The sequence below is a fragment of the Pseudorca crassidens genome, chromosome 3 (assembly GCF_039906515.1).
Source record: "Pseudorca crassidens isolate mPseCra1 chromosome 3, mPseCra1.hap1, whole genome shotgun sequence".
NCBI classification, from domain to species: Eukaryota; Metazoa; Chordata; class Mammalia; order Artiodactyla; family Delphinidae; genus Pseudorca; species Pseudorca crassidens.
Window position 1 is genome coordinate 168,669,639 of NC_090298.1, and position 15,357 is coordinate 168,684,995.

Consider the following 15,357-nt stretch of genomic DNA (forward strand, 5'->3'; position numbering starts at 1 on the left):
TGCAGCCCCAGCCTGCAGATCTATCTGCACGGGGAGCCCGAAGGCCACTCACCGGCACTCAGCCCGCCAGGCCCACGGGGAGGACGCTGCTGTGCGGAGCGGTGGGCAGAGCCCCCAGGGAAGCGCCCCACAGGTGTGGGCCTGGCGCAGAGCAAGGGCCCCCCCCGCCAGGCCCGGACTGGGGCCTCCATGCTGTCCCGGCCCAGCCTTGCCATGGGGAGTCAGGGGGACGGGGCGGCCACGCAGTCACTGGGGCCTCCTGGGCAGCTCGGGGACGGCACCCTGACCAGGAAACCCCTCCACTCGGTGCGCAGGACCACACTGCAGGCATGAGGCTCAGGCCTTTCTTCAACCACCATCACCAAATATACCAATCTCTCTCCAAATCTTTCCCCAAAAGCAAATACTTCCCCACCCAGAGGTTCCAATGATCAAGGGCTCACGTAAAGCCACAGAAGGCCACAAAAGGGGAGGAGTGGACTGAAAACAGGAAGCCCGTGGAATTGTAACAGGATCCCAGCAAACGCACAAAGTAGCACCACGCGAAGGCCAGGGGGTCTGCGGCCAGCAGAATAACGGCCCCAAAGATGGCCGCAGCCTAATCCCAAGACCTGTGGACATATCACCTCACGTGGCAAAGGGGACTTTGCAGGAGGGATTAAGTTAAGGTCCCTGAGACAGGGATGACCCTGGATTACCCGGGGAGCCCAGTGTCATCACAGGGTCCCTCATAAGAGGAGGCAGGAGGGTCAGAGGCAGAGAGAGACGGGAGATGCTGCGCTGCTGGCCGTGAGGATGGAGGAGGGGCCGCGAGCCAGGGATGCGGCGCCTCTAGAAGCTGGAAAAGGCGGGCACCGATGCTCCCCTGGAGCCTCCGGAAGGACCAGCCCTGCCCACGCCCGGATTTAGCCCCGTGAGGCAGTCAGCCTCCTGGCTCCAGGACTGTCAGAGAACCAATGTGAGCTGAGTTAAAGCCGCCAGATCTGCAGTCCTTTGTTACAGCAGCCCTGGAAAACTCACACGTGTCCCCAGCCTTCCCTGCCCATCTGAGTGGGAACCGCTGCCAGACAGCGGGGCAGGGGCTTCACTCGGTCCACGGCAGAGGCGAGGAGAGGGTGGTCACACAGCCGACGGCCGACAGGGAGACCTGGCTTCCCACCCGGGTCCGCTGCCTGCTCCCGCCCCTCAGCAAAGGGCCCCAGAACGTCCCTGTTGACTTAAGGGGGTAGGGGGCCCTCCCCCAGGCCGGCAGGCACAGGCTCAGCCACGTGGGGCTCAGCTCTCTGTTGGGACAAGACAGGGGCGCCTTGGCCAGGGTCCGCCTGGGTCCCTGCTGGGTGGCCCCCCCAATACAAAGGTGCGGGTTCACTGGCTGAGCTCCTGAGCGCCTCTCTGCTCCCCTGAGCCGCGATGATTATTGTGACAACAGAACCTTCTAACAGCTGGGGAGAGGCAGGGCGATGCGAAGCCCCCAGCTCAGAAGTCTCTGCTAGAAACACAGCGAACAAAGACGGCCTCCTGCCGGCCCCCCGGCAGAAGCTGCGTGTCAGGGGAGTGCTCAGCTGGGAGATTCCAGAACACGACCGCCTTGGCAATCTGCCCCAGCCTGGGGGGCCCATTGCTCACAGAGTGCCCTGCAAGGCCCAGCATGCCCGCCCACACCCTGCAAACGGCTAACACCACCCCCCAATCTGGAGGCCAAGAGGGAGGCGAGGGGAGGCGAGGGGAGGCTCAGGCACAAGGCCGCCCACTCCCCAGGCCCGCGGCCCCAAAGCCCCCAGCACAGCGCGGCCCTGAGAGGCGTTACCGGAAGCCTGGCAGCAGCCACGTTCAGTGTAAGGTGCTCTGAGCGCAAACCACAGGCTCCGGGGATCTGTAAGCGCGTTTCTGGGGGGCGTGCGTGCCCTCAGCTAGCGGGGGCTGGGCCGGCGGAGCCCCAAACCCCGACCTCTGCCTGCCCTGCCCGACAGCCCCAGGTGCAGCCCCAGGAGCCACTACAGCCCCCACCCTCGCCCATTGGGCAGCCCCGCCTCCCTCAGCAGCGGCCGGCGGGGCTGCGGCCGCCCCTCACCAGGACTTGGGCTCCCCGAAGTGCAGGTAGTTGATGCTGTACAGGTCCATGTCCTCCGTGTGCCAGGCGAAGGTGGTCTTCCACATGCCGAAGTACAGGTAGGGGGTGTTGACGCCCTCGATGATGGTGCCGCACTCGCGCTCCACCATGTCCAGGATGGTCCGCAGGTTCCCGATGTTCCACTGGGCCACGTCCTGCATGGCGGCGAGCACACGGTCAGCCTGCCGGCCACCCCGGCCCCCAGCCTCCCCCACCGTCACTCGCCCCCAGACGCCGGCAGTGAGACACCTGCGTCATTCCCTCGGAGCCCAGGCTGCGGTGTGACCCCCTGCCCAGGGCCCAAACAGCATTCTGCCCCACACCTGCCTGCTTCCGAGCCTCGCCCACCCCAGGGGTCCAAAACCCACCCTGGGCTGCGCACACCCCACAGGCACAGGCCCCCTGCCCCAGGCCAGGCGGCCAGGCAACGCTTCCCCTGGACCCCACGTTGAGCTGTGTGTGAATCATGGGCGGGGAAGGCCTCGCTGCGGCCACGCTTGGTGGTGAATAATTCACGTGCCGGGAAGTCAGTGACACAGAGGAGGAAGAACATGCCGAGCGGGGCTCCCAGCGACGTGCCAGACAGGCCTTCCCGCACCTTCCCACAGCGGAGACAGGGACGGCACTCAGAGCCAGGCAAACGAGCGAGGGATCCCCACCCACCAGGCTCATCTATTCCTAACGCCACGAGCAAACAAACCCCGTCTTGTCATAAGAGCTCGTAAAACATGCTTTCATTGACTTCCAGTCCCCGGGGAAGCCTCGGGGCTGCTGAGATGCTGAGTGCACGGCAGCGTTCCTTCATGCCCCAGATCCACCCAGTGCCACCCACCGCGTCCACGTTTTAGGCCCGACTTGGCAGGTCGGTCTTTGCAAGGTGAGCTGTGGCCAGAGCCCAGGACATGGAGGAGGGCCACCATCAGACCCCCACCGCGAGCATGAGAAGCCCAGGGTCGCCTCAAGTGGAAGATGCCCAAGACTGGGGGCACCAGCAACCAGTCGCCTCCCCAAAGCCCTGTCCATTTGCCACCCGCCCCCATCCAGCCCGCATGGACAGGGGACCCGGGGTCTAGACTAAGCTGGGCGATAACTCATCATGGGCCAAGGCATTCTCTGCTCTGGGCCTCAGTTTCCCCTCAGTACAAGGAGACTGTGGTACTAGGTCAGGCACGGCAAACACATGGCGCCAAAGCCCCAAATCCTCTTCCAGAACCCAGGGCAGGCTCACCCACTGAGCTTTGCCTCGGCCCCGCTGAGCTTGCACTGGGCCTTGGAGCCCTTCGCGGGGCCGTCACTACAACCGTCGGCAGCACGTGAGAGCAAACCCAGAGGTTCTCTAGGGACAAGCCTCCAATTTTTGAATTTTTATTTAAAAACAAAATTTGGGGTCCTCAAGAGAATGAGAATATAAGCTATAGACTTGGAGAAAATCTTTGTAAAACATAAACAACTGTTGTCCAAAATATACAAAGAACTCTTAAAACTCAACAATGAGAAAGCAAACAACCCACATAAACACTGGGCCGAAGACCTGAACAGACACTTCACCCAAGAAGATACACTGATGGCAAATCAGCACATGAAAAGATGCTCCACATCATCAGGGAAATGCACATCGAAACCACAATGAGGTACCACCACACACAGATAAGAATGGCTAAAATCCAGAACACTGACAACACCAAATGCTGGCGAGGATGTGGAGCAACAGGAACTCTCATTCATTGCTGGTGGGAATGCAAAATGCTCCAGCCACTCCGGGAGGCAGGTTACAAAACTAAACATACTCTTACCATACGCTGCAGCAATTACGCTCCTTGGTATTCACCCAAAGGAGTCGAACGAAAACTTATGTGCACACAAAAATCTGCAACGGCTGTTTACAGCAGCCTTATTCGTAATTGCCCAACCTTGGAAGCAACCAAGATGTCCTTCAGTAGGTGAACGGTTAGAATAAACCACGATATATCCAGACAATGGAATGTTATTCAGATCTAAAAAGACATGAGCTGTCAAGCCATGACAAGACACGGTAGACCCGTAAATACTGGGTTGGCCAAAAAGGTCGTTCGGGGTTTTCCATAAGATGTTACATGTGACTAAGTGGAAAAAGCCAATCTGAAAAGATTATATACTGTATGATTCCAGTTATAAGACATTCTGGAAAAAGGCAAAACTATGGAGACAGTAAAAAGATCAGTGGCTGCCAGGGCTTGGGGGAAGTGGAGTGACGAACAGCTGGAGCACAGAGGCCTTTTAGGGCAGTGACACTATTCTGTATGACACCATAATGGCAGAGACTTGCCATTATACACCTGTCCAAAGCCATAGAAGGTATGACACCAAGAGTGAGCCTGAATGTCAACTACGGACCCTGGGATCAGAGTCGCAGACAAGGGACTCAATGTAACAAACACACGGACAAGGCATCAGTGTAGCAAACGCACAGCTCTGGTGGGGACGCTGACAGAGAGCGAGGCTGAGGGTGCAGGGGAGCAAAGCACGTGTGGGGACTCTCTGCACCCTCCTCTCGACTGCGCCGTGCATCTGAAACTGCCCTAGAAAAGATACCTATTTAAAACTAACAACAATTATTATTATTACTATTATTATTCAGGATCCCACCTAGCACCAAGACTACACAGTGGGGGAAAGAACAGTCTTTTCAATAAACAGTGTTGGAACAAATGGTTGTCCACATGAAAAAGAATGAATTTGGACTCCCTCTTCATACCATATAAAAAAACTAACTCAAAATGGATCATAGACCTAAATGTAAGAGCCAAAATTATAAAATTCTTCGAAGAAAACATGGGGCAAATCTTCACGACCTTGGAACTGGCAAAGGATTCTTAAATAAGACACCCAAAGCACAAGAAATAAAAGAAAAAATAACAGAAAAATTGGACTTTATTAAAATAAAAACTGCCGTGCTTCAAAGAACACAACCAAGAAGGTAAAAAGACAACCCACAGAATGGGAGAAAATACTCACTAATCATTTATCAAGTGAGGGACTTGTATCCTGAATGCATGAAAAATTCTTACAACTCGATAATGAGAAGACAAATAACCCAATTAAATATGGGCAAAAGATCTGAATAGACATTTCTCCAAAGAAGATATACAAATGGTCAATCAGCACATGAAAAGACCCTCAACATTACTACCACCAGGAAATGCAAATCAAAGCTACAATGAGATACTACTTCACACACACCAGGATGGCTAAAATAAAAAATACAGAATATAACGAGTGTGGGTGAGGATATGGAAAAATCAGAGCCCTCAGGCTTGCCTGGTGGAAACGGAAAATGGGGCAACTGCTTAGGAAAAAAGTCTGGCAGGTCCTCAAAAAGTTAAACATGGGGTTACCATGTGACCTGCAATTCGCCCCTGGGTAGCTGTCCAAGAGAAATGAAAACACATGTCCACACACAGACTTGCACGTGAATATTCAGAGCAACATTATTCCTAATAGCTAAAAAGTGGAAACAAGCCAAATGTCCATCAGCTGGTGAATGGATAAAGAATATATGGTCCATCCATACAGTGGCATATTATTTGGCCATGAAAAGGAGAGAAGCACTGATACTCACTACAACGTGGGTGGACCCTGAGAACACAACGCTTGCTCAGTGAGAAAGCCAGACACAGAAGGACACACAGTGTGTGATTCCATTCATGCGAAACGTCCAGAACAGGCAAATCCACAGAGACAGACAGTGGGTTCGTCATTGTCAGGGACTGAGGAGGGGGATGGGAGTGACTGCTAACGGGGATGGGGCTTCTTCTGGGGATGGTAAGAATGTTCTAAAATTGTGGTGATGGCTGCACAACTCCGTGAATATACAAAAAAACACTGAAATTACACGCTTTAAATGGGCAAATTGTGTGGTATGTGAATTATATCTCAATAACGCTTAAAAAAAAAACAGTAAGTATGATAATCAACAAATAAATAAAACCAATCCAACTAGCACTAACTTTCCAAAACTCTACATGGAAGAGGACAGGTCATTTGACAATCAGGCATCTGACTCCACACCCACCTGTACACGAGCACATGAACTTCAGTTATTCCATCCCATCAGGCTGCTGGGGTCTAATTCCCTTCCAAGAAGTCACAATCCATAAACCGAGCAGCAGAGCCGCAAGCTGGGATCGGGCTGGCGGGAGGAGCTGGGCAACACCAACCCCCAGGCACCAAGGTCCACACTGTGGCCAAGTCAAGAGGACAGCTGGCCGAGGTCACAGGGCATAGCCAGCTGGGGCCACAGGTCAGACAGCCTAGATTCTAACACCTGCTTGGGACTGGACACAGAGAGTGGGACTCAGCAAGTTTCCCAGCCACGGAGCCTCGATGTCCCCACTTGGAGTTGCGGGGAAATCGCCCGGTTGCTCTAAGGACTAAACATGGTGTTTAAAGAACAGAGGCGCGGGACTTCCCTGGTGGCCCAGGGGTTAAGAATCCGCCTGAAAATGCAGGGGACACAGGTTCGAGCCCTGGTCTGGGAAGATCCCACAAGCCTTGGGGCAACGAAGCCAGTGCACCACAACTACTGAGCCTGTGCTCTAGAGCCCGCAAGCCGCAACTACTAAGCCTGCAAGCCACAACTACTGAGCCTGTGTGCTGCAACTACTGAGCCCACATGCTGCAACTGCTGAAGCCTGCACACCTAGAGCCCGCCCTCCGCAATGAGACTCCACCGCAATGAGAAGCCCGCGCACCACAACCAAGAGTAGCCCCCGCTCGCCGCAACTAGAGAAAGCCCGTGCGCAGCAACGAAGACCCAACGCAGCCAAAAATAAATTAATTTAATTTAATTTAAAAAAAAGAACAGAGGTGCCTTCCTGCCCAGGACTGCGCCAGGCCCTGCCTGCAGAGGCCCAGGGGAAACAGCCCTCCTTGTGTTCAGAGACCAGACGTGTCCCTGGGGACACGCACAGCGGTTCTCCTGCCCGAGCAGCTTCCAGGAGGAGCCGCAAACACAATGAAACCGGAGAGGGTTGGAAGCCCAGCACTGATCCTGGGCTGCCAGGGAGGGTGGTCCAGGCCTCGGCGGCCTGGCATGGGAAATGGGGGACCTGGAGGTTGGCCCCTCTCCCCGGGCCTGGAGGCCCTTGAAGAAAGCAGAGAAGCAGGGGGAGCAGTAGACAGGCCCCAAGAGGCCCCAGAAAGCCCTGGGGCCACAGCCCCGCCAGGCCCCCCCATCAACCCGACCCAGCAACTTCTGCATGGCCCAAGGGCGAGCTGGCCCACGGTGCTAAAACACACCTGTGTAACCACAAAACCTGCCACGAACAAGGTGACCAATCCTGGCATTCAGAGGTGCGTAGCCGGGAGATGGGGGAGGTGCGCCCGGGTGCGGGTGCAGGTGCCGGTGGGAGTCGACGGTTAGGGACCTGGGCTGCAGAGCGTGCAACAGGGCCTCTGGGGCCGCGTCCTCCGAGCATGTGCAGCCCTGCTCCCAGGGGCTGCGTGCTCGCTGGGAGAAGGCCTGGCCTTGCAGGTCATCTGACCCTTTGGGATCAAGGCCAAGAGTGTGAGCTCAGGGTCCGGGACACGCCCACTGAAGGACTGCCATGCGCCCGCCAGGCCCCATGTTATTGATGGGGAAACCGAGGCCCAGGAAGGAGGAAGCAGGACAGGGGCAAACTCGGTCTGGACCCCCGGGGTGAGGGCATCTCCCTGTGGTTCTGGGGGCAGTGGGTGAGCTCACTTCGAGCTTGACCTGCATCTTCCAGGTAACAAACTAATGCCCTCGGCACCATGCACCACAAAGTGGACCCACTAACGGAAGGTCCGGGCCCAGGTCAGCTGGGCTCCGTGAAGCCGGTGAAGCGAAGCACTGGCAGCGATCTGTGCTGGGACCTGAGCGGCAGTCGTGTGTTTCCCACGCCTTTTGGGAATCACAAGCCGCCTGTTCTAACAGGCTCCTCCCCTGGGCACCAAGGAGGGTCCCAACCCTTCTCAGGAGGGGACTTTATTCCTGCCCCCACCTCCCCGCTACCCAAGAACAGGTGGCAGCTGCCCTCAGGGGAGAAGGGCTGAGCCGACAAGAGTCTTCCCCTCAGGCGACCTTCAGGGGAACAACCGGGGGGAGCACGCAGGGAGGCAGAGGGGGCCCCCGGGGAGTAGAGAGGGCCAGATCCTAGCCCAGGGTACCCCGTGCAGAACACACCCAGGAGAGATTCAGGTTTCAGAGCTTTGGAATTAACCCCGGTAGATCCATCCCAGGGCTATCCGAGGTCCCACAAATATTTATAAATTGTCCCCCCAAAACACGATCCCACTCAAACCTCCCTCTGCTTGATGCCAGCACCCTCGGGGACCTCGGCATCAAGCCTCGACCAGGGCCTGTCTCGCCCTTGGACAGGCCGCGGGCGGCAGAGGCCCAAAGGCCGAGGAGCAGGGCCCTCCCAGCCCAGCAGAGGGACTGGACGTGAGTGGACCCAGAGGTGGCCTGGATGGCTGAGAACTCGGGCTCCCAGGTTTCCAGGAAGATGGAGTGACAGAAACTTGAGAAGAAAAGCACTCAAACAACCGAGAATTTAGAGAGGCCCCTGGGAGAAGGGACGGAACGCTCGATGTCATCTTTTTAGAACTGCGTTGTGGCCAGGCCGCTAGGTCAGCGGCCGAGCGTGGGATCAGGGGCAGGGGCAGCACTATGACCTGGCAGGGAAGATTCTGCAAACCTCTGGCTTCTTCCTTTCATCCTGAGCTGGCACGTGCCTGCAACCAGAGCCCAAAGAGAAGGCCCCGTGGAGCGTTCCATGTCACCCCAGCCTCTGTGGTCCAAGGTGGAGCCCGCTCGCCCCCTCCACACCTCCACATCCACCGGGACGCCTAGGGGCCTCAGTACTTACGTCATCATACAAGGAGCCACTGATGTCAGCCCCATAGATGGGCGACACGAAGGTGAGGTTCTTCCAGTACTTGCGCTCCAGGTCATCGAAGTCCTGGTGCCGGGGGGTGCAGTACCTGGGGACAAACCGAGCATGTGGGGCTCAGGACACCTGCCAGACACACCGAGGGAGGGGCTCCACTCAGATACCCGCCCTCCCGGCAAGGGCACGGCCCCGGAGCCCACGGATGAGCTGTGGTGACTGCCAGGCGGTAAGGTAGATGGACGGCGGGGGGGCAGCCCTGCCTGGAACGGTACCCAGGGGTCCCGTCTCGCCAGCTATCAGGGCCCGGGGCCCCCAGGTCAGACCACACGCCAGGGCCACGGGAGCCGGAGGAGGGACCTGGGTTTTGACGGTTCTTGTCCTCCTACCACCCTGCAGACACCGACAGGCACCGTGGTGGCCAGGGACAGCGCATGAGGGGACAGACAACGCCTGCTCTCACAGGACGCTTGTTTGAGAGCAAAGAGACTGCCAGAGACGCACAGAAGACTTCAGCGACTGAGGGGGGCTGGGAGCTACACAGAACAGGGGGAGTGAACAGCGGTGCTGTGTGCCAGGGAGCGTGCCCGCGTGCCATGAGTGCCCACGACGCGCCCGTGAGCTCCCGGGAGTGTGTGCGCATGCCCAAGTATGCCATGGCGAACCAGGCACTTGGGGAGACGTGCCAGGAAGCCCCTCTCTGGGGAGGTGCTGTCAGAGTCGAGACGTCCTGGGGCGGGGAGGTGCTCCGGGGACAGGGGACACGGGCAGGCCCTGAAGGGCCGGCCCCGCAGCCAGCGCTGAGGGCAGCGTGAGGTGGACAGCGTGGCCCTGGGTCGGGTGAAGGTCTGGATTTTGCCCCTAAGAACCGGGGGACTGTGAACTGGGGGTGCTGAGGCCCACCCAGGGCACACAGAGCGGGCTTTGTGGGGGCTGCGTGCGCCCCGCCCTCCGCACCCCGAGCTGGCGTTTCGCCCGCCATGCCACCCAGGCCCGCGTACTTCTCGCTATTGGCCAGGCGCCGGTACTCCCCAACCGTCATGGCCTTCTTCTGGATGTTATACTGCGTGAAGAGGCCCGACTGGCCCGTCACCACCTGCTGGATGGGCGCCGGGATGACCACGTCGTCAATGTCGTCGTATGTCTGCCGTGGCTTCCACTCCTTCGGGGGGATGATCTGCGAGACGGAGCGGGAGGGTGGTCAGCGGCGCCTCCCCTGGGCTCGGCCGCTTGGGACTGGGTGAGGGGCAGGGAGAGCCTGGGAGCACCTAGCACCCCCTGTCCGTGTCACCGAGCTCCCAGGAGACCTGGGGCCAGGCCTATCTGGGCACCACCCGGCAGGGTAGGGGGCTGTGCCTGCCTCTGCACGGGGCCAGGGCCTGGAGAAGTGGGAGCAGCCCCAGAGGACGTGCGCGAGCAGATGTGGGCAGGCTGGGCTGTGTGCGCCCCTCGGCCTGGGATGCACTCGCTATGTCCCGGGGGCTCTGCTACCGCGCCCTCTGGCCACCACGTGCCCGGCTCGGGACTCCGCGCAGATGAGGCCCCAGAGCAGAGACCCTGGTGCCGCAGTGCACACTCATTCCAGCGCCCTCGCTCCAGTGACACCTACTGGGGGCGATCGCAGCTCTAGGTGGTGGGGAGACATGGGGACACAAAGGACTCAGGCGAGGGCCTGAGTCCTGACTGGAGGGCGCAGGTGATAAATCCCAGCGAGAAAAGGAAATTGTAGGACAGTAATAAGGGTAAAGCGGGGCTGGGTGAGCCGCCCAGAGGCAGGAGGTGGGGGGCGGGCAGTGGGGGGTGACAATTCCAAGTGGGAGGAGGCCTGAGAAGGTCACACTGCAGCCCCCACCACAGCAGGCGCCACCACGCCCCTCCCCCAGCAGGTGGCGGCACCCCGGCCCACCCACCCCACCCCAGGAGGGTGCCACGGATGCGGATGGACCTCCCCCTCCACGTTTCCTCTCCACCAGTCGGGGGTGACCTCTGCACAAGCCCCACGGGCCCAGGTGGGTGTTTGCAAGCCCCGAACCTCCTTCCAGGGCGTCCAGTGGGCCACCCACCCAACAGCTCTGGGAAAAGGAACTAAACCAACCCATTTTTGGTGCATCAGCCACGCACCCTGGGGGAGCCGAACCCTCTCCCAGCTCAGGGCCACCAGGGAAGCACACGGCGCTGAGGCCCGAGTTGGCCGACAGCTCGTGAGCGGCTAAGTCCACTCACCATCCCCAGGATCCCACTGTCACATGGGTGCAAAGAAATGTTTTGCTTGGCGACGAAAACACTGACTCTCCAGTTCCTGCTAAAAAGGGTGCTGCCCACCCACGACTAGCACGCATGGGGGTGTCCACCCACATAAATCAGTAACAACGACAGCAGCGACAATGAGAAAGTCAGCGCTCCTCACCCGGGCAGTCCCGCCCCACGGGGAACACTGGGCCATGTCTGGGGACGTCTGTGGTTGTCAGGACTGGGGGAGCTCCTGGCATTGAGGAGGTGGGGGCAGGGAGGCTGCTCCACACCCCACAGCACCCAGGACGGCCCCCCAGAGAATGACCTAGCCCTCATGTCAGCAGCGCCAGCAGGACCCTCATTTAGAGTTAGATGGGGACGAGCCCCCTCCCAGAAGACACAGCTGTTCAGTCACAATGCCACAGGTGCCTGGCGTGACAACAGGGTGCTGGGCTCAGCCTGCCCGTCGACCGTTTTATTAGATTCCCAGTGAGAAATCTGAGGAGTCAGGTGATGAACTAAAACACTCAAGGCTAGAAATGCAAAAAATAAAAAGGAGAGAGGGGGACTTCCCCGGTGGCACAGCGGTTAAGACTCCACACTCCCAATGCAGGGGACCTGGGTTCAGTCCCTGATCAGGGAACTAAGATCCCACACGCATGCTGCAACTAAGAGTTCGCAAGCCACAACTAAGGAGCCCACCTGCTGCAACTAAGACCTGGCGCAACCAAATAAATGAATATTTAAAAAAAAAGAAAAAGAAAAGGAGAAGAGGGCCCATGCCTCCAGGATACGGGATGTTCTTGCAGGGAAACGGGTTGTGGGCTGAGGGATCCGGGACCCCGAGCTGCTCTTTAACTACGTGGCTGATGCCTCCTCGTTGCAGAAAAGCCTGAGTTTCCTCCTGGGGAAAGCGCAGTGACCCTGGACCGGCTCCCCCGCCCCAAGTCTGTTGGAGAAACGCCTCCCTAACCAGGCTGCGGGATGAATGGACCACTCCTCAGCCCTCCGCTCTCAGGGGAGAGACTCGGGCTCAGTCCTGTCCCCTCGGGCTCTGCTGTGTGACATCTGGACACTGGGGAGGAGCCGGCAGATGCTCCCGACACCTGGCTCACACGTGTGAACTGCACTTTCCCAGGCACATGCTAAGCGGGTTCTGGAAAGGCGCATGAACAGAAGGCCACTGGTCTGGAACCCGAAGCTTCTGGAAAAATCCCCCAGCAAAGCACCACGGCCTAACACCCTCAAGTCTCCGCAGAGCAGGATTTGAAAGGAGGCTCTCCAAGCAGAGAACACCTGAAGGATGTCCCCTGAAGGCCCATGAGCATCCCCACTGTGTGGCCCTGGACGGACCCTGACTCGAAGCTGCTAGGGGGCAAGACTCAGCCAAGGCCAGGAGGACCGAGAGGCCACACACCCAAGGGAGCGGCGTGACACCAGGGAGGTGGCCAGCTTGGCAGGCAGCTGGGGCAGGTGTGGGAGACCCTTCTAGAGGGAAGGAAGTGAGGGGCCGGCCTCTGCCCCCCAGAACCAGCTGGACCCAAAGCCATTCTGCTGGCAGCAGGCCTGGAGGCTAAGAAGAGCCAGGGCACCGCCTGGCTGCAGGGCACTGAGAGCACTGACGCCCCTTGATCCCTCCCCAGGACCCTAAGCCACGCCCCTTCCTGGCTCCCTCCCTCCCCCAGCCCTTCCCAAGCAGCCTGAGGGGGAAGGAGCCCAGCTGGACACTGGTCCTGGAGCACACTCAGGGTGTGTGAGGAATGTGACCCACCACCCCGATGGCCCCAGGGTGGGAGCCCCCGTACCCAGAGCCCCCTCAGCTCCGGGCCCCGGCCCAGCCGTGCCTGCTGAGTGCCCACCCCGACCTAGCTGCCCCAGGCCCGACAGAGCTTTTGTCGGGGGGCTATCAAATGTAGCTTTGATGAAAAAAGAAACCTCAACACGACACACACACACACACAGAAGGGCGGTCAAGGCTGATGAGACCAGGGTGAGGGGGACCCCAGCAACTACAGAACTCGTTCAGGCCAGCAGGACACTGTGTCCCTTCTCCAAAGAGGCTGGCAGCCCTCAGGGCTGACGGCCCGCGTCGGAAGGAATTGGGGGCACCGAGGGCCGTGGCACGTGCCTCCCTGGACCCGTCTGTCCCCGCAGTAGCCGGGAGGCCCCAAGGGGCTAGAGGCACCTACACGCCGTCCCTGCCTGACGGGAGCAGGGATGCTGGTGCACGCGTGTGTGTCGGCGTGACTGTCCCCACAGGATCTCTCAGCGACAGCGGGGGAGCTGCTCCCAGCAGCCCCTGCCCGCCCTCACCGTGCCCTTCCAGAGAGAATTGCCCTTGCCAGAGAGAAAACAGCAAAGAAAATACCACTTAAGAAGAGTGGAATGGAACATGCAAACAAAGGGTAGAGGGGGACTTCCCTGGTGGCGCAGTGGTTAAGAATCCGCCTGCCAATGCAGGGGACATGGGTTCGAGCCCTGGTCCAGGAAGATCCCACATGCTGCGGAGCAACTAAGCCCGTGCGCCACAACTACTGAGCCCTCGTGCCACAACTACTGAAGCCCGCATGCCTGTGCTCCGCAATAAGAGGAGCCACCACAACGAGAAGCCCGCACACCTCAGCGAAGAGTAGCCTCCGCTCACCACAGCTAGAGAAAGCCTGCACGCAGCAACGAAGACCCAACACAGCCAAAAAAACAAACAAAAGGGCAGAGTGAAAATGTGCCCTGAAAACATCTGCCTCACAAAAACATACAGTCCGAATGGTTTCCCGTCGATTCAAGTAAGTTAGTGGAAAACTGGTCCACGGGAATTAAAGGCTTTAAAGCAGAGGCATGGGGCTCAAAGGAAAGGCAGGAGCCGGCAAAGGAGAAGAAAAGGGAAGGAGCAGAGCCGGGGTGAGGACGTGCAGGGGAGACTCGGTGACGCCACACGAGGCTGCACCCAAAGCAGCCCAGGGACAGAAGGTGCTGGCAACAGCCCGGAAGCCGAAGCCGGAGATGGCAGAGGAGGAGGGAAAGGAGAGGGGCCGGGGGAAGTGGCAGGTGCTGCCAGCGGAGCACTCCACAAGGTTACCAAGACTCCTGGCACAGGGGACAACTTGGATCCAAAAACAGAACTGGCGCTGCATCCCGGCAAACACGGAACGAGGTGAGGGACAGGACACATTCCAGGTGAACGGGGGCCCCCCACGCCCAGCCCCACAGGCACCAGGCCTCTGAGTCCCCCGCACCGCCCCCAGCTGGGGCACCTGAGGGAAAGGGGCACCTGACAACCGACCCCAGCCAATCGGTCCAGCCCAGAGGGAGGCTCCGAACCTGCAAGAACCTAGGCCCGGGGCTTCCAGAGCCACAGACCCCGATGAGAAGGCTCTGCTGGGTGTGTGCTGTCATGGGGCCCAAGGAACGAAAACCAAGGAGAGGGGAGAGGAGGTAAGATGTTGCAGGCCCACCTCTCTCCTCATCTGCGCGGCTGAGATTAAAGGCATGGATGTCACACAGCCAACCAAACCCGGCAGGGGAGGTGGGCAGAGGAAGGCCAGCACACCTGTCCCCTCGCTGCAGACACCGTCTGGGAACAGACCACTGTGACGCGCGGCCCAATACCACCCACCACCTGCTTCCCGTCCAGCCACGGAGCTGATGCTGGCATTCTTTCTGGGTTTTTTTTCATTTTTTGAAAAGAAATTTTTAAATTCTTTTTTACTTTTTAAAATTTTACTTACTTACTTACTTACTTATTTATTTTTTGGCCACCCCATGCGGCTTGTGGGATCCTAGTTCCCCGACCAGGGATCGAACCCAGGCCCTCAGCAGTGAAAGTGCAGAGCCCTCACCACTAGACCACCAGGGAATTCCTTTTATAAAATTTTTAAATGGTTGAGGGAAAATAACAAACGAAGACTGTTTCAGGACAGGTGAAAATTCTACGAAATGCACATTTCGGTGTCTATAAATCAGGTTTCATGTGCTCACAGCCATGCTTGTGGGGTTGTGGGTCATCCCCGGCCGCAGAGCTGAGTGGTGGCCACAGACAGTCCAGCCCAAGAAGCTGAAAATATTTACTATCTGGCTCTTTGCAGAAAAGGCTTAGCGAACCCCAGCTTAAATAATAGAGGGCTGGGT

General features: G+C 58.5%; 1 protein-coding gene across 6 annotated transcripts in view; it reads right to left on the minus strand.

The window, feature by feature from the left end:
* Positions 1-15,357, minus strand: part of KDM4B (lysine demethylase 4B) — a 111,646-nt gene that overhangs the window by 78,328 nt on the left and 17,961 nt on the right. For all 6 annotated transcript variants that reach the window (XM_067734082.1, XM_067734087.1, XM_067734083.1 and 3 more), the window contains exons 5-7: positions 10,002-10,177; positions 8,980-9,094; positions 2,072-2,265 (exon numbers count right to left, since the gene is read on the minus strand). In XM_067734082.1, the coding sequence (XP_067590183.1) occupies positions 2,072-2,265; positions 8,980-9,094; positions 10,002-10,177 (485 nt within the window). The remainder of the gene's footprint in view (positions 1-2,071; positions 2,266-8,979; positions 9,095-10,001; positions 10,178-15,357) is intronic.